We start from the raw sequence: 26,997 nt of genomic DNA on the forward strand, positions 1-26,997 counted from the left end.
CATCTGCCCGTCACCCTCTCCAGCCTGCCTGGTTTCAGAACTCCTGTTCAGACACAACCTGCCTGTCCTGCTCAGTCAATCACAGCCACGTCTCCCGTCAAGCACCTCAGCCGAACAAGCCGGAGATCTGTTGCTAGCTTTTACAATAAACACTTAAAAATCACCAGTTGAACTCTGAGCCTGTCTTCTGCCAACTGAGACCAGTCATTTTAAAATCGTTAAAACCAAGACAGGAAACGGGAGAGAACAGCCTGGTTCTGTTCAAAGGTAACATGACCATCACCACCACCCACTCCTGGTGTGAAACCCCATGTGGTGCTAGAGACAACTTACATAAAGCTTCTTCAATCTGTAAAAAGAACTGTACATCAGGAAGCTGTGGTTTCACTGCTGGACTGCCTCTGGGCCTTGGGCAGCAACTTCTCGGTTATCTGTAAATCCTCTGTTTCCCGTCCTTCCGCTGAGACAACTGGCTACACACAGGAACGAGAGGAGATCCTCTCACCCAATTCATGACAAACCTATCTCTGCACATGAATAAATATTTATTTTATATTCCATGAGCTGTAATTGTGCCTTAAATCCCACGTTTCATGTTTCACAAAAGGTATCAGTGACGGGTGAGGGTGTATTCCTGGGGATCAGAGGGACTCTGAGGCACCAGGTTTAATGAGAATACGCTGGTTGTACATGTGGTTACACTGACGTCGAGTGCACTGAAGCATCCCTGTACACGTCCACATCACTGCAACACAGTGAGGGGTTAAATCACTGGAACCCCCCCCCCCCCCCCCCCTCAGCTGCCATTAAGTTTCTCTTCAACGGCTTTTTACTTTGAAGCTTTGGTGTTTTGTTATTCATGCCTGCCTTTGTGTCATTTTTTTATTTTTGTCTAGACTGAACTATGTGGCCATCGGTGTCTGTCAGTCCCTGTGGGCCGCAAGCTGTCGAGCGCTCCTGTTTGCCTTCGACCAGGTGCATGCTGGGATAAGATTCTGAAAGGCGCGCTCAGAGAAAATGAATCAGTGATTGAATGAGCTGGCGTTCAATCAGTGCGCTGGATGTCGTAAAAAGTGTAATTCTCTTTCAATCCTTTGTCGTCCTGTGATGCCACCTGATTCATGTTCCCAGATGATGTATCCGTCATCCGGACAGGAGGCCAAATTAGACCAGAGGAATAAATCTCACCTTCGAAGGAGGTTTACATAAAAAGTGAAACTGCGCCATGAGAATACCAACTTCTCCGCTATCTCTTTGTGACATCACCTGCTCTTTGAACCTTTTGTACTCTACAGAACACACAAATACGACCTCACCGGTGTCCCCGATAAACCCGCCCCTCCACCCTCAGGACCCTGGGGCCCAATAAGCAGCCATCTGCAGACAACTTCCTCCGCCTTGTCTCCAGCGGACTCAGGCAGGGAGCGTCTGAATGTGTGCTGGAGAGAAGAGGAGCGAAAGGGGAGGTGGAGGTGGTTCAAGGGCACGAGCGCTCCGTCAAGCTGGAGTCGAGGGAATATCTCTACCAGCTTCCCCGTGAGCACTGGATCCTGAAACACCCCTCATCCAAAGTACATCAACTACAACTGTGCACCAGCTCCACACTCTTCAGCTCTGACCCTCAGCTGCGGCCTCAGCGTGGCAGCCTCCCGCCCGTGGCCCCGGCCGACTCTCAGCTCTGGCGTGGGTGGCTGGGTGGGGCGGCGAGGGATTCGGGGGCACCGAAGCTGTCCTCTGGTGCTCCTGCAGCCCTGCCTGCTCATCCATCCTAGCCTGCCAGCCCACAGATCGATAGCTCTGCTCTCTTAATCAGGTCTCTGGTGACTGTGGGCGGATGAGCGTGTGTTTTAGTGTGTGTGTGTGTGTGTAAGTGTGTGCGTGTGGACGGGCGGTTTTATTGGCCGAAGGTTTTTGTGTTTCTTTCCTTCTTCAGTTCTCTGGCTGTTCATCACATCTGTTTATCTCAACCGTATTTTCGCACATCCTCTCTTTCCCCCTCTTCATCTCCATATTTCTTTTAGCACATCACTTATTCAAAACCACACACTGACTTTTTCTTTTGCATTTTCATTTCTTTCATCCCCTCCTCCTATCAACTTTCTCTAGCCAGCTCTTGTTAAGGCTCCAATCTCTGACAGTCCTGCTTTATGTTTTAACTCCTCTCTCTGCCTTTTCTTTCATCTTTTCATGCACTCTCCGTCTATTCTGGCTGCACGCTAGGGCTCATTGAAAAAGATCCCCGCTGTCAAGTTGGTCCTGTTGCTTTTGCAATCTGTTTTGACTTGTGATGAAGAAAGAGGCGGTGAAGTGTCTGGAGAAACGGAGATGAGAAAAGGACGAGAGGTTCCGAAGAGCGAGCGCAGAGAGAGGGTTAGTCAGATGGAGTGCGGGGCATCCAGCTGTGGTGTTGTGCCTTGCTAGAGAATCTGCCTCCAGGCTCTCATCACACCTGTGTAACCACAGCTGCACAGACACACACACACATGTAAGAAGTCTGCAAGAAGCAAACAAAAAATAACACTTTAGAAATTTATATTTTATAAAAACTTTTTTAATTTTCAGATAAACATGTCAAGTGCATCAGTGTGTGTGTGTGCACAGAAATGAATCTTAACCATGTTTCCCGCTGATTCATTTCAATGTCTCCTTTTCTAACCCACTTGTTCAGGTGTAATCAACCACTTCTACCAACAAAATGATGTGATCGCACCAATAAAACATCCGAACTTACAAATAACAGAACCCCTAAGCACTCTTTACCGAGAGGAACCGCTGTGTTTAACTCTTTTCTTGGAAAAGTTGGACATCCTGAACAGGGTTTGTGGATCTATTGATCAGGAGTCACAGCAGACGACACACTAGCTGTTCATGTCTCATTAGATGGAGCCGTGGATGGGCTGGGGGACTCTGAGGAAAGTGTATCAAATAGTTTGTCCCACTTCTGTACAGTACACACACCATAAACAGAACAATCCACAAACTGCACCAAAAGTTTCAAATTAATTTCATTAAAGAGGAAAAGATTAGATGTTTTAAGAGCTGTCTCAGTTTAGAGTAATTACAATTAACCTCTACCAACGGGTTATGTTTACGTCTGCATGGATTTGTATGTTATTAAGCAGGATTACGCAAAAACTACTCAATGGATTTCCATATATTTTGGTGGAAGGCTTGGAATGGGTCAAGGAGAAACCCATTACAATTTGGTGCTGATCAGGGGTTTGGATGCAGTTCTTTTTTTCATTTTCTTCAATGATGTTGGGAGGTTGATATTTATGAGTGTGTGCAATTTCGTGCAGATCCAAATAAAAAAAAAAATGGATCTAGTTAATTTAAATGTGGTTGCATAGATATGTGCATTGCTTCCATTTTATTTGTTCGACAATAGCTCTACATACTTATACATCAGGTGTCTTTTATCAGTATTATGACTGTCTAGAGTATAAACTTCTGTTTCCAGTATGAACCACTACATGGTCTAAGCCTTGTTATACAGTTTTGTGGCATGAAACTGTGACACTGCTTCAAATGTGAACCCTACAAAAGTGGGTCATATTATGTTGCGTCTGACACATCCATGTTAGTTAGTTAGAATTTTAAATCTATTTTTGATGCAACATCAGAAGATTTTTCCATCAGGATTACAATCTGTTTAAAATGGTCAAAAAAATACATATCAAATGGATTATTTGACATAAAGGGATCTCAGGACAACTGGCATTCAAGACATTAGAATTACCTAAATGTTTATCCATTATTTTGTGTTGCCTGCACTTGTCTGTGATATTTGAATCTAAGAACCAGATGACATCAGCCAGGAAGAGACCAGGAACCTGTTTGTTGTCGTACACATCGAGGTGACTCGGTCAATGGAAGAAGTGTTGCAGGAGCTCCTTCTTGTTGACCTTGCCCATCTGATTCCTGGGCAACTCCTCCACCAGGACCAGGCCTGTGGGGATGGTGTAGGCAGCCATGTGTTCCCTGCAATAAACACTGGTGTTAATAAACGGATGACTGTTTACTGCAGAAACGCACAGACTAAACTAACACAAGCACGCACAGGGACACACATAACACGAGCGGATGCATAAACGTGTGCACGCCGGCACGTATGCAACAACAAAAACAGAAAACAACTCCAAAACAAAGGCTAGCCCTGTGGCAGAGCAGTCGAGATAAGGAAAGAAATGTCCTTCATACACTCTGCAGCTCTCATCCCTTATATCCCCAATTCGCCTTCCAGACACAGACAATTCCCTTTGTGCAAAACAACATAATCACTGTGAGATGAAAAAAAAAAAAAAACTAATAATAAAAGGAAAAACAGAAGGCTGAGATAATTAAAAGTGTTTTATTTTTTCCCTTTTGAGTGCATGGTTGTTACGTCAAGTCCTGAAGCCTGAAGCTTTTTTTATTATCTCCTAACCTAGTTTGTTTGTTTGTGAGCGTTGTTGCGTGTGCGCGATTGCTTGTGGTGTGAGTGTGCATAATGACTCATGTTGCTGCCATCAAACACTACTTTTAGCAGATGTCTCTGTCCCTCAGTGAGTGAAGTGTGAGCGAGTATTTGTACACACATACACATCTCTGTAATGGGGCTCGCTCGTGTCACAGGTTTCTCGGGGGCAGCGTGTTCGTGCGTGTGCGTTCGAGGCTGCGTGGGGCGAAGGGAGCGTGACGGAGATCCAGACTGACAGCTGAAGCCAGGGCACTGAAGAGTGAGCATCCATCTACTTGTTTACGTCTCATCTTATCTCCCTCCCCTCTACACACTGGCCTCAGCACAGTGCGCTGGCACTGCCTGTCCACTGGCAGCACCCGTGGCTGGAAACACTGGGTGTGTTTGTAAGTGAGTGTATGAGTGTGTGAGTGTGTGTGTGTGTGTGTGTGTGTGTGTGTGTGTGTGTGTGTGTTATCCTGGGTAACAGGCAGCAGCAGTATGACCAGCCGAGCAGTCCACAGCAGTAGCATCTAACACCCCCACACCATATGGAGCCCACAGCGTACACCGACCCACCCACTCAGGTTACTAGACAGGATAGTGGAGGAGACAAACAGAGAAAAAAATGTTGGACAGATGAATGGATCCATATTTTATGAAAACGAGGTAACAGACGGGGAAAAGAAAAGGTAGAGGGGTGTCTGTCACTGTGTAGTGGAGGGCAGCGTGTCAACGGTACCTGTCCATGTTCGACAAAGCAAACTCTGCTGACATTTAGAAGGGGGGGGGGGGGGGGAGACAAAGCCCACTGTAACTATGGTTCGTTCACTTCTCACACATATTCCTCTTTTTCATCGCCTGTCTTTCTTTCAGCTCCCCTCATTAGTCCATCTCTGGCCTCTCTCTCTCCCTCACATCCTCTCATATTGATCTGAAGACTGCAGGGCCAGTCGCTGGGGATGTGTGTGCTGAACTGCTGGAAGAGCATTAGGAGCCTTCATTTGTTTACCGCAGGACTGAAAAATCGTCTTCTGGAATCACCGCAATAAGACAGGGTCAGCGGTCTTTGGCAGTAACGGGACAGAGCAATTCTTTTTTTGCGTTTTTGTTTTTGTGAATTCAGGATGATGGATTGGTCGCAAGTTATTCAGGTCACTGTCTCCACTGGTGGTACTGGTTGGAGTCCACCTGCTGCCACAAAGCACTTTTAAAGGTGGCAGGTGGTCCTGTGGCTAGTGGTTTCCTCCTCACTGGTCATTCATGCCAAAAATAACAGAAAAACTAATTGCTGCGCTGGTGTGAACGTAGCAAACCTTTGGTTTCATGTAGTGAGATCAGATATTATCCAGAAAGGCAAGTTTCCAGTTAATGTATATATCCATGTATTTATCTTGCTTTATTCCTTATTAGACACCAAAACTCTTTTATCTTTTTATTAAGAAAAAAGGACCTGACAACCATCTTTCTTGTTCCCAATACGTATCTTTTAAAAATTTATAATATAAATCACATTATGCTTAGTGGCATTTCTTTTTAGTTTGACAATGGGAGGAGAGAGAGGAATGAATGAAGGGGATGCTTAGACTCCTGCTTAGACTCAAGGATGCAGGTTTATTAGCATTACCCTACTTTAATGTCAATGAACAAAGCAATTGAGGTTGTTGTTGTTAAGGCTTATGTGTTGCTAGCCCTGTAGCAACAGTAATGTGACAATGAAGTTCATTTATTGATCTGTTAACAGACTGTGGCATGATATTAACATCATTCTGAAATCAAGTATAAACACATTTATAGGAGAAATAAAAAGTAGTTACAATGAAGGAATAATTACAAAGCTGAAAGTCACAGTACCTCGCCCAGGTCTTCAGCTCCGGCAGGGTCATACTCTGGCCCTTCTTCAGCTGCACCACCGCCGTGACTTTCTGACCCCAAACGGCATCTGGGGCCCCGACGACGGCCACGTCTGTGAAGTGAAGACCACACGAAGCAGACGCGTTGTTGTAAAGTTTCAGCTGCTCCCATTCTTTCATCTTAGGGCAGTACTTATAATAAGACACGGCCATGTCTGCACTGTACTTAAACACATTGGATTTAAAGGGCAGCAATGACTGGGGTTAGAGGTGCTGACTCTCAATTGTCATTAGAGGTTGTTTACGTGCACATTAGATGCTGAAATTACACTTTCTTTGTAACAGCTCACGGCTCGGTCATGAATTTCTCCTCCGTCATCTTGTCTGTGCAGCATCATTGTCTTATTTCATTTTCTCGACTGAGAAATACGATAATATTTAAAATCAGCTATAAGTCTTGATACAATATTGATTCAGAGGCCCATCAATTTCAGAACATAGTCACTTAATCTGGATCCTGAAGAACAGACATATACAAATTAAAAGTGGGTTATTGTTCTAAAATCTACAGACCAAACCTGTTCAGCTCTCTTACCTATGATGGCTGGATGAGCCAGTAGGTGGCGCTCTACCTCGAGAGCACTGATCTTGTAGCCGCCGCTCTTGATGATGTCGACACTGGTACGGCCCATGATCCAATACGCACCATCTCTATAGACGGCTGTGTCTCCTAAAAGACAAACAGGGAGAGAGGGAGTGTTCAATAAAAACAGTCCAGTAAGATTTTCATGGCTCATTCTTTTTTTATATTTAAGAGTGCCGAAAATGTATGGACTGATACAGTGTTTAGCCTGGAAGATAGAGTAGATATGACCGAAATGAAACGTCCTATTACCTTGACTCTGGACTGTACATTAAATGATTAAGTACACAAGTCAACAAAATGCTTAAGATAGGTCTATTCCTTTTTAGACATGTTAATAAATAATGCAAATATTATCTTTAATCTTGAAACGTCATCCATTTGCCCCACAGACACTTTAAAGTAGCATGATTGTCCATGATCAGCAGCTTATAGCATTTTCTCCAACTATATGCTCTCATCTTTCTAACATGCAGAGTATATTTTATTCTATGCCACAAGACCTCCTCATTTGCTGTAAAAAGCCATGAATGGATGATTGCGACAGAAAAAACTTTTCGGTTTTCTGGGGTATACTCAGCGGGTGACCAAAAATGTAACTGTACAAAACAAGCATATAAACTAGGGCTGATAGATATGGGAAAATAATGGAATTGCGATTTTTTTCCCAAATATTGCGATTGCGATTTAATATGCGATTTTTTTATTTTATCCTGTTTTTCCCCCCAAAAAACCACAATGAATGATTTAAATATGACCAACACAATATTAGATTCTTTTACTGTACAATATTCTTTCCCACATTTTTATTTAACTGCTCATTACAGAAACAAGAACAACAAATAAGTCAGTGGAGCAGCAGCAGTTTAAGCTCTGTGTCCACGGATGCGGCGGGCCAGCTGGATGCGCGGGAAGGGCAGTTTGCGGATCAGCAACTCCGTAGATTCCCGTTCATGTCCGGGTGGTCGTGTAGCGGTATGGAGGCGCCGGGCCTCAGCAGGAACACCCCCATGCTGAACACCTCCGTCTCGTAGATGTGCATGTAGGTGACTGGGGGGCTCTGGAGCCCCGCCGCACGGCTTGCTTTTCCGGGGAGCAATTTTCAGGTCCGCCGCCCACACCGCGGTCAGCAGCGGGATGAGCTCGCTCTGTGAGTCCGCCAGGTCGGCCGAAGACTTTAGGACCCTGTAGGTGATGCAGGCTTGCTTTGCTATCTCCTTGATCAGAGGAGTTTTGTGGTCCCGCGGCATTCTTGCTGCGGGTGAGGAGAGCATCCCAGAGGCCTACTCTCTTTCGCACGTTTTAATCGCTCACGTTGCGATTAGAAAATCGCGTTTTATCATATCGCGATTTTATCGCAAATGCAATTAATCGTTCAGCCCTAATTACCGCCATCTACTGGATCTCAATCTTTCTGCATTGATGTTCTTTGATCTTTATAAAAAAGTGCAGGTAAGGTTTAGGAAATTATGACAGATAATTTTCTGTCCTTTAGAGCTCTTTGATCTGTTTGTCGTCTTTGTATGCTTTGATCTTTGTTGCTGCTGAATTCTTTGAAATATTAGTTTATAAAGGCTTGGGAGAGGAAGTAAATTCACTTTGGTGTTGGTTGCAAGCCGAAAACTTGGTACCAGTCTATTATCACCAGGAACTAACCGACATCCGATGCCAGTCCATCATAACATGGATCAACGCTCCAACCTGGGACCAGTCTATTACCACCAGGATCAAGCCGACAACCAGGTACCAATCCATCATAACATGGATCACCTCGATCAAGGCGGTGGTCACCAGGGACCAGTCTATTATCACCAATATCAAGCTGACAACCTGGGACCAGTCTATTATCACCCGGATCAAGCCGAATACCAGGGACCAGTCTATTTTCACCTGGATCAAGCCGACAACCTGGGACCAGTCTATTATTACCAGGATCAAGCCGACAACCAGGGACCAGTCTGTTATCACCTGGATCCAGCCGACAACCCGGGACCAGTCTATTATCCCCAGGATCAAGCCGACAATCTGGGACCAGTCTATTATCACCCGGATCAAGCCGAATACCAGGGACCAGTCTATTTTCACCTGGATCAAGCCGACAACCTGGGACCAGTCTATTATTACCAGGATCAAGCCGACAACCAGGGACCAGTCTGTTATCACCTGGATCAAGCCGACAACCCGGGACCAGTCTATTATCCCCAGGATCAAGCCGACAATCTGGGACCAGTCTATTATCACCCGGATCAAGCCGAATACCAGGGACCAGTCTATTTTCACCTGGATCAAGCCGACAACCTGGGACCAGTCTATTATTACCAGGATCAAGCCGACAACCAGGGACCAGTCTCTTATCACCTGGATCAAGCCGACAACCCGGGACCGGTCTATTATCATCCGGATCAAGCCGACAACCAGGGACCAGTCTGTCATCACCTGGATCAAGCCGACAACCAGGGACCAGTCTATTATCACCCGGATCAAGCCGACAACCAGGGACCAGTCTGTTGTCACCCGGATCAAGCAGACAACCTGGGACCAGTCTATTATCACCAGGATCAAGCCGACAACCAAGGACCAGTCTATTATCACCTGGATCAAGACGACAACCTGGGACCAGTCTGTTATCACCTGGATCAAGCCGACAACCCGGGACCAGTCTATTATCACCAGGATCAAGCCGACAACCAGGGACCAGTCTGTTATCACCAGGATCAAGCCGACAACCAGGGACCAGTCTGTTATCACCTGGATCAAGACGACAACCCGGGACCAGTATATTATCACCAGGATCAAGCCAACAACCAGGGACCAGTCTATTATCACCTGGATCAAGACGACAACCTGGGACCAGTCTGTTATCACCAGGATCAAGCCGACAACCAGGGACCAGTCTATTATCACCAGGATCAAGCAGACAACCTGGGACCAGTCTATTATCACCAGGATCAAGCCGACAACCAGGGACCAGTCTGTTATCACCTGGATCAAGACGACAACCCGGGACCAGTCTGTTATCACCTGGATCAAGACGACAACCTGGGACCAGTCTGTTATCACCTGGATCAAGCCGATAACCTGGGACCAGTCTGTTATCACCTGGATCAAGCCGATAACCCGGGACCAGTCTGTTATCACCTGGATCAAGCCGACAACCTGGGACCGGTCTATTATCATCCGGATCAAGCCGACAACCTGGGACCAGTCTGTTATCACCTGGATCAAGCCGACAACCTGGGACCGGTCTATTATCATCCGGATCAAGCCGACAACCCGGGACCGGTCTATTATCATCCGGATCAAGCCGACAACCTGGGACCAGTCAGGGTAACCAAGGAGAGTTGATTGACACAGCTGAAGTTAGTTGGCCAATGAAGTCTCCCTTGATACATGTAGAGAGAGACACAGAGATGCAGGAGAAGACACACGCCAGAGCTGAGCTGTCATGACAGGCAGAAACTGATAGACAACTTATGTTTTGTTGTGTTAATGTTTGCTGTTTATCAATTAACGTGCTGAAACGGGGAATGTTCATCTCTGTCTGTTGTTGGGAGACCCCGGAGCCAACGTCCATTGCCACAGTTTCTCTTAGATTACTGTTTCAATTTATATTTTTGTAAAGATTATATATAATAAAATTTAAAATAATGTTATTATGTACATTTGTCTGTCTTATTAACATATTGTAATGGTACAAAGTCTAGAAATGATCTTGGCTCAGCAATATTTTTTCAATTTTTCCCACAATAGAGATTTTATCAGGTAGGGGAGAGCGGGGCAATGTGAGACATTTTTTACATTTGCTCCCCTCTAGGCGAACTAAAACGATATATCGGTAAAGTTTACACATTTCCCATTAATTCAGGATGTTTCCTAACAATGGAAATGATCAGGATGTCTTCAGCAGAAAGGGCAGTGAAAATATGATTGTTTTTAAAAAAGTGGTCTTGTGTCTCACTTTACCCCAGCATAGGGGTAAAGTGAGAAAGACCAGAAAAATCAAGGGGGTAAAGTGATCCACTTACTTTTTCCACTTTAAAACTATCATAACAACACATGTTATAATAGTTAAAATCCTGACAGCTAGATTGACAACCACACATTCCAAAACTAATATCGGACTAGTAACAGAATCATGGGGATTGGTCAATTAAGCACATTTATAATTATTATGATTAATGTGATCTCTTGCACACCCTAGCTTACCTGCACATTGTTTCTCTGTCCAATTGGCAGGAACAGGGATATTGTTTTTCTCTGCGTATTCAAATGCCAGTTCACGGCACTTAACTGGAGCAAGGCCATGGAACTGGTCAGCTAGTTGTTTCGAGTGTTTGGCAAGCTCCTCCTCCATCTTATCTGTGAATATTCTCTATACCTCAGCTACTGCACCCCAGGCTACTGATTTTACTTTCCCTTTTTTCTTTCTTTTTATGAATCTTTTGAGGGTTGTCTTATCAATATTTCTATCCCTTCCAGCTTTTCTTAAGGACTTCTTTCCTTGCATGACCTCAGCGGCTGCACTCTCCATCTCTGCGAGGGGTGTTTGGCCCCAGGTTGTATTCCTGGTAGGGCTGAACGATTTGAGAAAATAATCTAATTGCGATTTTTTCCCCAAATATTGCGATTGCGATTTAATATGTGATTTTTTTATTTTATCTTTTTCCCCCCCAAAAAACCATAATGAATGATTTAAATATGACCAACACAATATTAGATACATTTACTGTACAATATTCTTTCCCACATTTAACTTACAGAAACAAGAACAACAAATCAGTGTGCATTTAAGTAATTTAATCAAAGTCATTGTAAGTACAAACAGGCATGCACTTTTTATAACCTGTGTGCAAAATTTACCGTCTTGAGAAAAACATTTTTTAAATTATAGTCTTACTGCTCCCAAGTCAGTAACATTTCCAGTGTTGGGAAGGATACTATATTCTATATACGTATTCTGAATACTTGGATTAGTTCCACATTGAATTGTATTTTATAAGTGTTGGAATGCGGCGTTGTTATAGTCAGTGGAGCAGCAGCAGTTTAAGCTCTGTGTCCGCGGATGCGGCGGGCCAGCTGGATGCAATGGAAGGGCAGTTTGCGGATCAGCATCTCTGTAGATTCCCGTTCATGTCCGGATGGTCGTGCAGCGGTATGGAGGCGCCTGGCCTCAGCAGGAACACCCCCATGCTGAACACCTCCGTCTCGCAGATGTGCATGTAGGTGACCGGGGGCTCTGGAGCCCCGCCGCACAGCTTGCTTTTCCGGGGAGCGATTTTCAGGTCCGCCGCCCGCACCGCGGTCAGCAGCGGGATGAGCTCGCTCTATGAGTCCACCAGGTCGGCCGAAGACTTTAGGACCCTGTAGGTGATGCAGGCTTGCTTCGCTATCTTCTTGATCAGAGGAGTTTTGTGGTCCCGCGGCATTCTTGCTGCGGGTGAGGACAGCAGCCCAGTGCCCTACTCTCTTTCGCACATTTTAATCGCGCACGTTGCGATTAGAAAATCGCGTTTTATCATATCGCGATTATATCGCAAATGCAATTAATCGTTCAGCCCTAATATAAACTCATAAAAATGACATAACGTGTACAAGGAATGTAGGGTGAGTAAAGTTGGTTGGATATAGGGTGTGTGTTTGAGACAGAGGAAGTCGGGGCTGCAGTGGATGGATGAGAGTTCCCCCCACATCCTCCAGACACACACACACACAAGCACAGAGGTGTCTGGGGGACAGGTGTGGGGGAGGATGAGTACAGTATGTGGGATGGGGGACTCAGCTGGGCCCGGGGATGACAAGCACGAGGAAATGGGTCAGCATGGATGAGTGGAGAGAGACAGAGGGATAAAAAAATGGACGGAGGAGGGAAGGTGTGGGGGAGAAGAAAAGAAGGAACAGGAAGGTGTCCTTTTGGATTATTACAGGTGCTGCGCCCACAGCTGGGGCCGAGGAGGGAATGGAAGTGTGTGACGGTGTGTGTGTGTGACACTAATGTGGTTAAGGTTGGATGGGGTTGAATGAAGGAGAGGTCAAGTCAAGGGTGGGGGCCACAGCTGTAGACTACTGCTATATACATATAGAGTTTCTCAGACGAAAGGCTAATTGTCACCATTCTTAAATATGAGCTTTTACACTCACTGACACAAAATAACCCCAAAATATTTGTATTACTCAAACAATACATTTAAATAAAGTAAATACATGTTCTGGCCAAATGCAATAATACCTGCCACAGAGAATCAATTAGACCAGTTTGCAGGGACATCACATGTACAGAAACTAAACCATTAAATGGTAAAATCTGCATACAAATAAAAAATAAATAAAACTTATCATATTTTATATTTATTTATGTTTTGTTTTTTTAAAGGAATGATAATAATGACAATAATTTGACACTTATTTACTTTCTCGCGAACAGTTAGATTAGAAAATGAATTCCAATCTGATATGGAGCCTCTCACCTCGAGGTTTCAGTATTTCTACAATCGTCGGTACAGCCCTGCCAGGAACCTTTCCACAATGTGAGACTGTGCACGTCTGCAGACACCAGAGCTGGAAAAAAACCTGCACCTGAAATATCGACTCAATAAAGAATACAACTGGCCCTCCCTTTACCTGGATTCAACACGATGAAGCATTATAGAAGAAGGATTATATTTTGATAGTGGTCTGTTTTTACTGCCATCTTCCACATGTCTTGTTCTCCATCATTTAATCTCATTTGTTCTCTCTTCTAACCCGGAATCCTTCCATCCATCTCACATTTATGTCAACTTTTCCCCCCCAGCTTCCTCTTCTCCAGTGTCACAGTGTCAGTCAGGAACACACAACTGTTGTTTTTTTTTACTCCCATCCTTACCCTCCATTTTTTCCTTTCACTACGTCTGGAGCATCTCTCATCACATCTCCACCTCTCTTCCTGTCTCCTCCTTTCCCTCCTTGCCTCTCTGCCTCAGCATCAATAGAGGGCCCATCTGTTCCCATACATCACGCACTTCATTTCAGTTTATTAGCTGGGATAAATCATAAATATTTCATTATACATCACGGGCGGCTGTCGCCTGCACACCGACAATTTATCACCGCTGCCCTCTCTGCCGGCTTGCCACGGCGGCTATAAGCTTTCCAGTCTATTAAACAAGATTGATACAGTGTGTAAATTTAGATATTGGGAATTTCTTCACAGACCACTGCTCCGCACTGATAGGCTGGGGTAACAGAGGAGGGGAGAGGGGGGATGGAGGGAGAGGGGAGAGGGAGATGGAGGAGGGGAGTGGAGGAGCTTGGCTGGGTGTTAACACTACTAACAGGGTAGTTCTCCTCCGTCTTTGGATGAGGGGGTTGAAGAAAAAAATGATATGCAGCTCTATCATCTTATGCACATAGATGAGGGGAAAGGGACTGGTTACATGCACGTTGATAAGCTGTTATCGTGCCCTGTGAGTGTGTGAGTGTATGAGTGTGTGTGTGTGTGAGCTGAAACAGATAAAAACACCATAAAATGGGTCCATTTAGCTGCAAATGCTGAAGCGAGGAAACAGAATTATTGAGACTATGTTGGACAAAGGGGGTTTGAAAGAAACACTGGTACACAACATACTTGAGCTGAGTTTGAAGCACTTACACAGGACTCTGACCTTGTCTCTCTTTGAGGAGAAGTAAATAACAAGGGATAGAACAGCATGTTTGGAGAGAGGCACAAGTGGGAATAGTGATTGGAGAACGAAGACTGATAAAAGAGGGAAGAAGGTCGGGAGAGATTGTCGGGAACTGTGTTACTAGGACACACATACACACAGTATGTACACACATGCACACAAACACTACTTCAGGCATCAGAGACTCTCTGCCATTATGTGTTATGGCGTTGGAGCCAGATATGGCCGAATGGCTTTCTTAATTAAAACGATAAGAAGCCTAATTGCACTGGGCTTTCATCTCATTCTGAGGCATTAAAGAAAGTGAAGGCACACAGTGCAGGAAAAAAAAAAAGAAATAAAAACAGATCAAGACTTTAACTGAGGATGGAGGGCGGAGAAAACTTCACTAATGTCTTTCACAGAAAACAAGAAAATCACATTAGTTGCCGCCACAGAACTGTTAAACCACAACGGCAGAAAATCAACACCAAATTACTTTCAGCTATAAAAAATAATTTTGTTTACGGTAAAAAACAACACGTGTTGTTATGCAACATTGCTTTTAGGGGATTAATGAAATTATTCACATAGATTATCGATCTTCATTCCAACTGTCATGTTTTTTTATCCTGAGCACCCATATATTATTTTAATAAACAGACAAAGGCTTTTTGATATTTACAGAAATTACTGGTGACAAATGAAAGACATGTTTCCATTTATACCCACTATCAAGAAAAGAAGCAACAATATCCTGTATAAAAACGCTGCCACTTTTCACATATTTGGAGCCAGAATCTGTGCAGTAGTTATTGGAGGCTTGAGCTGTGGAAGCGAGGTCCTGCAACACCCCCATTCAACCAATCATAAGTCACTCTCAGCTTTCACCACGTTTTGATAGCATCTGATAACTAAACAATACCAAAATAACCAGTCAAATGGTCACTCTGTCATAGCTATATATAATAAAGACCCTTTGGATTCACTTTTGAGGAGCCGTCACATCGTCCATCTTTATAAAGAGTCTATAGCCCAGAAGAGTAAGGGAAGATCCTGGATGTAGAGCCAGGCTGTCGGCTTTAAAACTCTCCCTGCTTCTCTGAGTCCTCACTCAACAAACAAAGAGAGCTGAGGGTTCCACAGTTACGGTGCATTTGTGTTAACTCAGAATTTTTTATTAAAATGCTATAATTTGACATGTTTCCAAAGCAGCTCTGCTCTGCAAAGCAGCCACAAAGCTATTCAAAATTACACAGGCACACGGATACAGGCAGAGTCTGAGCATGTTGCTTTTCTAAGAGGAAAAACAAGAGAGTGAGAAAGAAAAGGGCAGAGTGTGTCACATGACAAAGGCCAACGCCACAACAACAGTTCAGCCACAAGCATCGCTGCCGGAGGTGTTGGGGAAGCAGAGCGGACACGGAGAATGCATAAAAACTGGTTTTGTGGAGGTGAAAGAAGTCATCTCTTCACTTTTAGGAACTTTCATCCCCCGAACACATTTCTGCTGTCACTGACACGGATAGAAAGAAGTGTTAGACGCGTGTTTGTAATTGAATGTGATTCCAGTCTGGCCTTGATCTAAGTACCATGTACTTGTTTTTGTGTGCACACCCCACTCAGCCCTGGAGACGTGGGCTGGCATGTAACTTCCTGTAAAGCGCATACTTTGAGGAATAAAAACATTTCCACATTCATTTACTGCACTCTCAAACAGAGACCAAAACACTTTAATAAGTAAAAAAAACCACTTAAATTCAAGGATGAGATGCGGCTTAATAATTCAAGTTCAATTGGGTGGTTAAAGGCAAAAGATCTTTAGTAAAATGATGAAAACACGCAAACACTTTAATTTTCCTCAAAATCTAAGTTAAAATGAGATTTATTTCTGATTATACAAAGCGTTTGTGTCACTTTCTTACTGAGCAGCTTTTGCACAATTCTTCTTTTGGGAAGATGAAGGAAATTTCTATCTCCTCTTATCTAATGTTGTCTTGCGAAGTCCTCATCAACTGCTTTTCTTTTCATTGCATCTGAAGGTTGATAGAATAAGCCTTGATGACAGCGAGGTCATATACGTCTATAACTTGTCCTATAAATGCTGTAAAATCCAGGTTATGTAAAATAATAAATAAGATGATCCCAAACTGTAACACAGAAAGGTCACATTTTTTTTCTAATATAAATGTTCACATCAGTCGATAGGCAGAATTATGACGTTAAAATGTCTTTTAAGTTTAAAGACAGATTTTTGTTCCTTAGTGAAAATTGTGGTTTTAAACAGATGATGACAGCAACAGCAAAACATGTTATAAATCTGAGGTAGATGAATTTGTTTTATACCTCCTCACTGTGTTTGCACAATGCATTAGTGATATATTGGACGTTAAATAAATTGCATTTGATGACAATTCTATTGGGATAATTATTAATATTTATTTGATGCCTTCTGCTCATTCCAGAAGGACAAAGAAAAGCTTTGACCTGACCAATCCCAGTATTTGTGGAGGTTGTTGAAGTTCTGTAGGCCTTAACTGTATTTAAATTAATCTTTTAACTAGAAAAAAACTAGAAAACAAAACTATAATAATAGATCTGCCTTCAGATCTGGCTCGGCAACTCATTTGAATGGGTTCTTCCCCGTCCTATTCAAAGCTTCCACTGAGTTTTGTAGAAATCTGTTGAGTTGTTTTTGTGTTATCTTGCCAACAAACAAACAAACCACAGACAAACAATACAAAGAAATGCAGATGAAAACATAATCTCCCTGGCCGAGGTAATAAGGAAAGATAGAAAAATGTCTGCAGACACCGAGGCACGTCGATTCAACCTTTTTAAAACCTGTTAAATAGTTTTAAAGAATTTCCCTCTTCAGCCAAGACTGAGAAGTGTCGTATCCCTTCTGAAACATTGACATTTCAGAGGCACTGACAGTCACGTTGTGTGGTGCGTAGGCGAGTCCAAAGTGGTTAGAAGTGGTGGTGCTTCTCCTCTGTGAGAAGGTACAAGTGGAGCCACCGTCTTTCATCACAACCTAAACCCTCACACTGCGGGTTAGAGCCGAGTGCCCTCCATCACAGTGGAGAGGGGAGCCTTATCTGAACAGAGATGACAGAGGTCTAAATGTGAGTCATGCCTCTCCTCAGACTGACTGTAAACACTTAGCATATATGAATATTAATGTTCCACATTAAAGCCCCACCGCCTAGATGGAAGAGTTAATGAGGATAAATAACAGACAGCCGAGCAGAGAAATCTCAGCTCTGACATTATTTATCATCCTTAACTTTTGTCACAGCTCCTTTTTTTTGTAATTAATATTGTACAATAAAGCACTTTGCACTTGGATGAGTGATCTAATTTGTTTAATATAATGCAATTAAAGGAGCGTGAATTGCTTTATGTTAATATTACTGATTATAGTCCGTGCTGGGCTGCCTCTCCACCAGCAGATAACAAGCTGAACTTGAGGATTGATGTCTGTCTCAGATCTTTCGTGATCATCAGGCAAACTACTTAACTGTTGTTTATATGCTCCTTCTCTGCTCTGAATCAAAAGAATAACTATCTGATAGTCAGTCGAGACACATTGAAGTCTGATTCTTGAGCAAAACAGTTTAAAAAAACTAAAATTCATTGAAAATATTGGTTCATAATGAAATCACAGTACATCTAGTGTCTTTGCTTTTGACCAGGGGCCTGAAGCAAGTGCAGCATAATGGAATTATATATATAATATATATTTTTTTTTCTTGATCCGGCTTTACAGAACCTAACACTTCGATATCCTGTTATAAGAAGCCCGGACTATCAACTGGCTCAGTGAACCCTTTGTTCAGTATAAATGAAGCTGTAACATATACTGTGTGTATTTCTTCAATGTGATAATATCTTCCTGTGTTTGTCTGAAGGACAGCCTGGACCAGCAAAAGGATTTGACCGATCTATATAAATATATGAATTTCTCTTCATCATTCGTCAGTTTAATCTTTTATCCCTGTCAGAACCCTGTGGGAAGGAAGTTGAGAGTTAAACCTGAAGTCACCTCGATAACCACAAATCCTGCTTCGTACTACAGGCTCCTAAACGGATGAATGTAAAACAGCAGATACCAATGAAATAAAAAAGTTGCCTTCAACTGGTGTTAATAAAACGAGGAGCAGCATGCAGTGCCACCTTTGCTGTTTAAATGTCACAGGGACGGCTTGTTGGAACCGAGTGCTCGGAGGCTGAGGTGTCGGCGGATCCCACAGGGAGCTCTGACATTGGAGTTAGGAGGACAAGATGTGACCCGGGGTAAAATATGACACTGGAAACACAGAGAGCGAAGGAGGCAGGGAAGAGGAGAGCACAGCTGGGAGCGAAAGACCCATGCACAAATGAGTAGTGATGGCTCTGCAGGGTATGAGCCACACTGCTGTCAGTCTGTCTGTGGAGAAGTTACCCCGCAGATCTGAAGCTCACCTTTACAGCTGGGGTGAGTGCTCGCTCGGTCACACTCAAGCAGAAGTACACACACACATATATGCACACACATACGTACCCCTTCAACCAAATGCTTTATAACCCAATGGTTTTGTCAAATGAAGGCGCTGACTTGTTGTATTTTACAAGCGTACATGAAATCCACTTAAAGCCAATGCAAGGCAGGATATTTTCCATAAATTTTCCAGAGGGGCCGTATGTGAGAAAGCATGTCAGGGCAAGTTGCTCCAGACATTTTTCTGGATCTTTTCCTGCCACACCCGAATAAAATATCCATAAAATATCCAAGTGAGCCCATAATCTATCCCATAATATACATATCTTGAAGATGAGGAAGATGAAGATTTGGGGCTTTTGACAATAAGGACTGAAATCAAATGATGTAATTTCGGCAATGGAATTTATACGTCTGATGCTTGAGTTCCTCTACCCACACGCCACCCCCTCCGGCTATTGTGAACTTGTTTGACACGGACAATCTCCCGCTGTGTCCCAGTTACAATTCTCCGGACTTCCTCAGGAGTCCATGTCAGAAAACAGCTCTATAGAAAACACTGTAGAGCACAAAAAGAGGTTGTGAAAGGTGAGAGGGGGCAAACGCACTCAAAGATGTTTGTGAACAGAAGGTGACAGCTTTCCTATGAAGCTGCCAGTCATGCTCCACAGAAGTCCCTCGCACTAGAGAGGACACCTCTGGCCAGCTGAGAACTTATTGATCTCAACCCTCACACTCCTCCTTTGATTCTTACGCTCAACTTCTCTCCAATCAGCTCTCCTTTGCCGTCTTTTACTCAAACTTTTCAAATTTATCAAACGCAAACTGTGTTATTTTTTTAATAACTCTGAAAATTAATAATGATCTTAATATAAGATGAGGTTTTACTAAGGATAAATGGACCTGCAAAACTAAACAATTCTTCTCTTAAATCTTACCCTCTGTTGGAAGTTGAGTTTGAAATGCTGGACAGTTTTTACCTTCAATGAACCACAAACCTCTTTTCAAACTACAGCGCTATCTCCTTTACTCATTCTGCATGTCTCAGCTAAAATGTTGGTCCTGCACTTAAGTCATGAGCTACTTTGATGAATAACAAATAGAATTTCAGCCCTAAATTGAGTCTCTCGGGCTGAATACAAATCCTTCCCACTACACTGCAGCTGGAGACGGACGAAGGGTCACAGTCCGGAAGTAGATGCTCAAGACAGGAGGCTAAGGTCAGAGCAGAGGAGAAGCTGATGATCAGTTAGTGGATGTGTGAGAGTTGAACATGAAATCACTTTGAAGTAGATCTAAGTCTGATTTCTTGAAAAGGGCTGAACATCCTTTATGTCCTCTTCCCTGACCTGGAGGTTAAATCCTGGGGGATATATAACAACTGACATATGAAAAGCTCAAAGGGAAGGTGACAAAAGATCAGCCAGGACTTAGTAAGTCAGCAGTGGAGTGTGAGAATGAGACAGTGTTAGAAATGAAGGTGGAGTGTGAAACAAGGAGCAGGTGTGAGGGTAAAAATGGTACGAATGTGAGAGGGGAGGTAGAAAGCTCAGGAGAAGGTTAAGTGCAAGAGTAGCGTGTGTGGGAGTTTCCAGACCACAAAAGCACGTGTCTATCTGGAAATTAACCCATTTAACTGTTTAGACTTGTGAATTGGGATCAGCTGCGGGCTACAGATGTTTTTTCTTCTTCGTAAATTGTTCCACAACAAAGAAACATAGGATAAACTAAAGTGTGTTTTTGTTATAGCCTTCACTTTAAATCTCCTCCCCTGACTGCTGCAGCACAGCAGCAGTGTAATCCTCGGGCAACTGCGACAGTCCAAGAAAAGTCCATTAAAAGAGATTTTTTTTATCACTAATAAAAGGTTCAACATTTCATAAAAGGCAACATTACACTTCTCAGTCAACAAGAAGTCTTACTCTCAAATCTTTTGAGACTTGGGTTGTTTTAGGATGGCAGAGGTGGAAACGAGAGAGAGAGAGAGGGAGAGAGAGAGAGAGAGAGAGAGAGAGAGAGAGAGAGAGAGAGAGAGAGAGAGAGAGAGAGAGAGAGAGAGAGAGAGAGAGAGAGAGAGGCTTTTGGATTGTTATGGCTGAATCTTTTCCTAATTTATGATCAAGCATTGACTACGATGGCTGCTCGTGTTTTGAGCCAGAGAATACAAACAAAGAGCTCCTACAAACTGAGGAGCAGACAAGGAGAGTGGGGCAACAAGCATTGGAGGAACAACTAGTCGCTGCACGGTTGCTTAGCTGGTAACACTGGTGGTGTTCATGTGGCTGCTGTGAATCTATGCCAACAGAGAAAGAATGAAAGACTCTTACCAAAGAGAAAACCAGATATTGTTCAGCTCAGTTTTCCTCATTTAAACAGATGATTTCATCACAATGAGCTTTGAAAGAGCTCCAACCAAACCAGAGACCCTTTCAATTCCCAGCTTCATACACTTAGTTGGCAGTTTATTAGGAACACCTAGATTTAAATTATCGAGCCTAATACAACAGTCTTGCAACTACACCTACATAAAGGATGGATGTTCATTTTCAACTGTTTTAAAGAGGTGAGTTGTAACTAGGTGTGTGATATACTGACAACTCAGTGTATGTGTTTGTTTAACTTCATCAGAGGCAGGTAGGGCCAGGATCGCGTTTGAAAGCTTCCTACAGAAAAGTCTACAGTATGTGTGTGTGTGTGTGTGTGTGTGTGTGTGTGTGTGTGTGTGTGTGTGTGTGTGTGTGTGTGTGTGTCAGTGTTCATGTTGCTTGAGGTACCAGTCTGTGGGGAGCTGATTGCACTGGCTCTCATTATGTGGCCAGTGGCTGTAATGGAGTGTGACAGCAGCGTGCTGTGCTCTGGATCTCTGTCCTTCCAGCCTGCAAAGCCAATTAAACACAGTCTGCCCTGCTCTCCCACTGCCTCACCCTGCTTCGCTCTCCATCACTCGCTCCTTCCTTGCTGCTTTTTGCCCCCCACTCCCTCTCCCTCCTCGTCCAACACCACTGTTCGCTCCCCATCCCTACCTTGTCCGTCACAAGTCTCTCTGGGACCATTCATGCCACCCTCTGCAGTTGCCTCTCTCTAACCCCTCCACCACTACATCTCCAATCTCAATACCTCCAGCTCTTTCTTCACTCTCTTGCCTATATCCTGTCGTGTACATTACAATTCAAAGCTCCTTGTGCACTGCCCAGCCTCCCCCATGACAACCTAACACCTGTCTGTCGGTGGCTTTGCAGTAAAGAAGCGCTCCTTTGGGGAGGGGGGGGCAGAGAATGAAGTGCTAGGCCGCAGGGGAGAAAGCCTCCAATGACAGCTTTTCTCTGTGCTTTTAAACGCACAAGTGCACACAAACACACACACACACACTAAAAACAGGGAGAGGGGGAAAGGAAGAGCGAGAGAGCAATACTTGGTTCCTCAAGACCCAGAGCAGTCATAACCACTTAGGAGGAAAAATGCCCTGCAGCACCAAAAACACACATAGTCCATTTATAGTCCCCGAAACACACACACACAACACATATACTCAAACTGTGTGTGTTTGTATGTGTGTGCGTGTGCGTGCGTGGTTGGGCTTGCGCAGGTGGGCGTGCATGTGTGTGCGTGTGTGCTTTGGCGACTTGACTCCTGATCCAGTGCTTAAAATCGGGCCCTGGAAGAGCAGTCTGTAGTGAAGATAAAAAAAAATCTTTTGACATCTCTCCTGCTCCCGTGAATCCCTCTGACAGCACCACTCATGTAGATGCAATTAGTGGCAGAATTCTCTTCCTCCAAGGGATTGTGTGTGCAAGTGTGTGTGTGCGAATGTGTGTGGGCCTGCGTACAGTGCTGAAGTGTGAGTTAAGACCAGAGCAAAGGGAAGAGGAGGAGACGAAGGGCTCAGTACCTGTTTTGAACCAGTCGCCATCAGTGAAAGACTCTCTGGTCTCCTCAGGCTTGTTCCAGTATTCCTGAAAGACAGACGGACCTCGAACCAGGAGATCGCCCTCTTTCCCCTCTAGACCTGCACGCACCTGTAGCATATGCAGAGAGAGAAAAGAAGAGACCGGAATAGATAGTTTAGACAGTTAGAAAGAGTTAATATTAGCCAGAATAGTGTTAAAGGACCATTTGGTTGATTGTATTTGTTGATGTTGATTGCATTTGGGTGATGAACTGTCCAACAAAAAGGAAGAAAACAAATATACTACTTTATATACTAAATATGTGCTGAAAAATAAACCTATCCCATATTTAACATACATTTCTGGAAAGTAAGTCACTATCTGTATCATGACTTTTTTAAGTACATTTCAAGGTTTGAATTTCAATGAATTGTACAGCCTTTTCAAATATTTCCCTTCCTATCGATAATTCAGTGCGTAACCTATTTATTTATAGATTACCCGAGTCTCTCTGTGGCTGCCCTCCGCAATCGTGGTGTTGCTTGCATTATTCATGACAATCCGAACCTCCACACCTGGGAGCGGTGACCCCACAGCCCCTGTCAACAAATCAAGCAGAGACACACACACATAAGTATCACAGTACAAAGGGAAGATGGTTTATTACAAACAAGATGGGATGATTTCGTCCCTTTTAAAAAAAGCTGGACATATTTGGGCCGTATCTAACAAAGTGATGATGATCAGCCTTCGACAACAATAGTGTTCTCTTCCAAGACGGCATTAACCTCCATCTGCAGGGCATAACCAGTCACTAAATGGTTTTCTGAGCTTGTAAACCAGTGGAAACCAAAAGCCATTCGTCTCAGTCGCCACAAGTTGGCTTACGTTGACAGTAATGGGGATTTCTGGGAAAATCACCAGCATCCGCGTAAACTCCAAATAAGAGAACTGTTTCTGGACATCTGTCTTAGACTCTTAAAAACAGATCCCAGATACACTCGGAGACACTGCCATCTATCAAGTGAATTGAATTCTCAAAATGTATGAACTGCAGCATCCATGGTATCAAGTAAACCCCAAAACACAAGATCCTCCTTCCCTGCTTCTACTTTATACAGATTTTTGGATGAATCGGGAAAAAAAAATCAAAGGATCCGAGGTTTGTAGCCAAGCTAATAAGTTATCAAATAACCTTATCAAATGATGTATCTATTCAAATAAAGTCATAGTGCTGGCAAAGTTATGCTTTTAGCTATTCTACAGTATTTTAAACCCTTTTCACACTGTTGTTTCACACTGTATGGACTTATGGAAAACTACAAAGCAAGCTGAATGTCAATGGCCAAGTAATTTTACATTAGCGACACAAACACATGTGATGATTAACAAGATGGGACAAACATTACTAATCTATTGGCTCGGCAACATAACACAATAATTTACATTGTCCGGCAATGAAAGAAGGATTGACTGCTCTTTCCCCTTCCTTGGTAATCCTTAGATTGGTACTATCCACTAGCATGCGCCAGATTAACAAGCTTTCACTCCAACCTCCCCTTTTTCACAATGTCCCTGCTTCTTCTACTTTTCCTGTGCATTAACATTGCCTGTTGCTGTAGCAGGAATAATGTTGTGTGGCATGGACCAAGATATTTTATTTATTTCTCATTTACAGAGCAAAGGCTGTCCAGTAACACCCACAGAATGGAAACTGGCGGGCATTGAGGAGTTATTTACTGAGATTGACAAAAAGTGTATCGGATGAGAGTCGCTTCCTTCACCTTTGAGGTTATTATGCCGTTTCACAGACCACTGATCTCCCAGTGAGGAGCAGGTCAGTTCCTAATTAAAGACTGATCCTCTTGCTTCATATTGATCCATTCCACTCCAGTCTTGATTGGCAATGTCTATCACATGCCCCCCTTCACATGCATTCAGTACATAAGGGAAATGACCACAAAAGAATGATACTAGGTAGGATAACAAACATGTCGGAGTCCGAAGATTAGACAAGCTGTGTCTGTCGAGGGCATAATCAGTGGTGGAAGGTAACAAATTAAATATTTAATATTGTAGTTCATTACATTTATTTGACTGCTTTAGTTACTTTTAAGATTTAAATGTTACAGATATCAAGCTGCTCAATTACAACATTGGCTGTTTCTAAAACACACTGATGCTTCAGTATTAATCATCTTATACTGCCATATATAATACCAGTATTGCATCTATTAATATTGATGTACTTTTATTCATAAATGGGATTTTCCATGCAGGAATTTTACTTTTACATATTATTACTGTATTGGTTCTCAATATATCTTCCACCACTGGTTATAATGATATCCTGGACTGCTGTGGACATTGTGAACAAGGTTAATTGACACCTGCAGCACAAGGTGGTTCTGGTAACTTGTTTTCATTAGTTCAGAAGCAGAGTGGGATCAGGATCAGGTTCAGCTGGAGGACATTCAGTGTCTGGCTAAATGACACTTCAGGTGGGGGGCATTACTTTGCCTTTGGCCTACAAAAAGCAAATTGGTTCAAATAGAGAGATCAGACTAAGTTCGATTTACAACAACCAGAATAAAGTTTATCCACAATCCTGGAGCGAGACCTGGTTCCCAGGAGAGCTCTCCAGTGAACTCCTGGTGACTGGGCCCTTGATCCCTGAAGCCATGGAATTACACAAAGTCATCACCCTGGGTTCACCACAGCAGGAGCAGGCATCAGGTTGGGCTGCAATGTAAGCCGGGCAACAAGCCAGGTCAGGGGCCTGGGCCTGCTGATCCCTGGCATCCTCCTCCAGAAGAAGCTGGAAAAGGTTGCTGGGGAGAGGGACATCTGGACCACTTTGCTCTACATACTTCCATGACAGAACAACCCTAAATAAGCGGCACAAAATTTATGGCTTTTGTTTTATTTTAGTAATTATTAGCAACCGTAATGAAATAATAGCCAAGGATTTAAATTGTCCTTGGGAACAAACCTGGTAATAAAAAGGGATAACAAAAGCAAATAATCACCTTGAGATCTTGTCCAAGTAAACAACTGGACAACAACCTCAATGACAAAGTCTCCAAAATCAATCAATAGTATAACTCAGGCAATGTGTGGAGTGGAACAAGAAGGATAAAGCTCCAAATAGTCAAATTGTAAATTACGTAAAGGTTTGGAAGGAGAACATCTGGAGGAAGAGACTTCGGGCGAGAAGGTGTCTCTGTTCTCTACGCACCAAAAAAGAGGCTGAAAATAAGGAAGAAAACGATTTATGAAGATTAAAAAGGGGCAGCAGAGTGAGATAGTAATGAGATGGAAAGAACTAGGGTGAACTCATCTCACATATTTACATCTCAACAAGGGCAACGTGACCTAGAAAGCCACGCTGCTGTTAATCTGGAACGCTCCAAAACTGTACGCTACACAACAAAATCAGGCCAGTTAGACGCTGTATTTACAGTCGGAACTTATTAATAAAATTGCTGTCAATAAGGTGCATTAAAAGCTGAGTTGTGTGCTGCTTAGTTGGCGAAGGACAGAGAGAAGAGAAAGTGAGTGTGTGTAAGAAGAGCATAGAGAAGGTGACTCCACTCCACTACTCTTCTGAGAGTGTTTCCTACGGTTGGCTATTGATCCATTTTAACCTACTTAAAGACAAGACAGGAACAGACTGACTCAAACAGCCACAAGCTCGTGACTGCATACACTTATATGTACAAACACACCTACGCACACAAACATGCACACATCCTCCACAAGTCTCAGCGCTGCAATGGAAACATCAATAGACCTCTTGAAGCCATTCTTAATAATCACCCGAGAGGAATCAAACGCAACCTGTTCAGTTTATGCCAAACATAACCTGACAAACAAACAAAACAAAGCCCCAGCAAGACAGCAGACAGAGGATTACCCAATCCACTTGCAAGCTAATTAGCTTTACATGTAAGAGGAAGAGTTGACTGGGGAACAGGAAGGGAAGGAGAAGATGGGAAGAGAAAAGGAGGGGGGGGGGAAAAGACGGGAGAAGAAAGCAACCGCCAGTAGTCT

The 26,997-nt window shown here is 43.4% G+C and overlaps 1 protein-coding gene across 3 annotated transcripts in view; it reads right to left on the minus strand.

Annotated features, from left to right (window-relative positions):
• Window positions 1-2,543: 2,543 nt before the first annotated feature.
• acsf3 (acyl-CoA synthetase family member 3) overlaps window positions 2,544-26,997 on the minus strand; it is a 33,250-nt gene continuing 8,796 nt past the window's right edge. For all 3 annotated transcript variants that reach the window (XM_053419708.1, XM_053419725.1, XM_053419715.1), the window contains exons 6-10: window positions 23,446-23,543; window positions 22,947-23,073; window positions 6,887-7,021; window positions 6,293-6,404; window positions 2,544-3,981 (exon numbers count right to left, since the gene is read on the minus strand). In XM_053419708.1, coding sequence (XP_053275683.1) covers window positions 3,867-3,981; window positions 6,293-6,404; window positions 6,887-7,021; window positions 22,947-23,073; window positions 23,446-23,543 — 587 coding nt within the window. In that variant the 3' untranslated portion in view covers window positions 2,544-3,866. The remainder of the gene's footprint in view (window positions 3,982-6,292; window positions 6,405-6,886; window positions 7,022-22,946; window positions 23,074-23,445; window positions 23,544-26,997) is intronic.

This window comes from Pleuronectes platessa, chromosome 1, assembly GCF_947347685.1.
Source record: "Pleuronectes platessa chromosome 1, fPlePla1.1, whole genome shotgun sequence".
In the NCBI taxonomy this organism is placed as follows: domain Eukaryota; kingdom Metazoa; phylum Chordata; class Actinopteri; order Pleuronectiformes; family Pleuronectidae; genus Pleuronectes; species Pleuronectes platessa.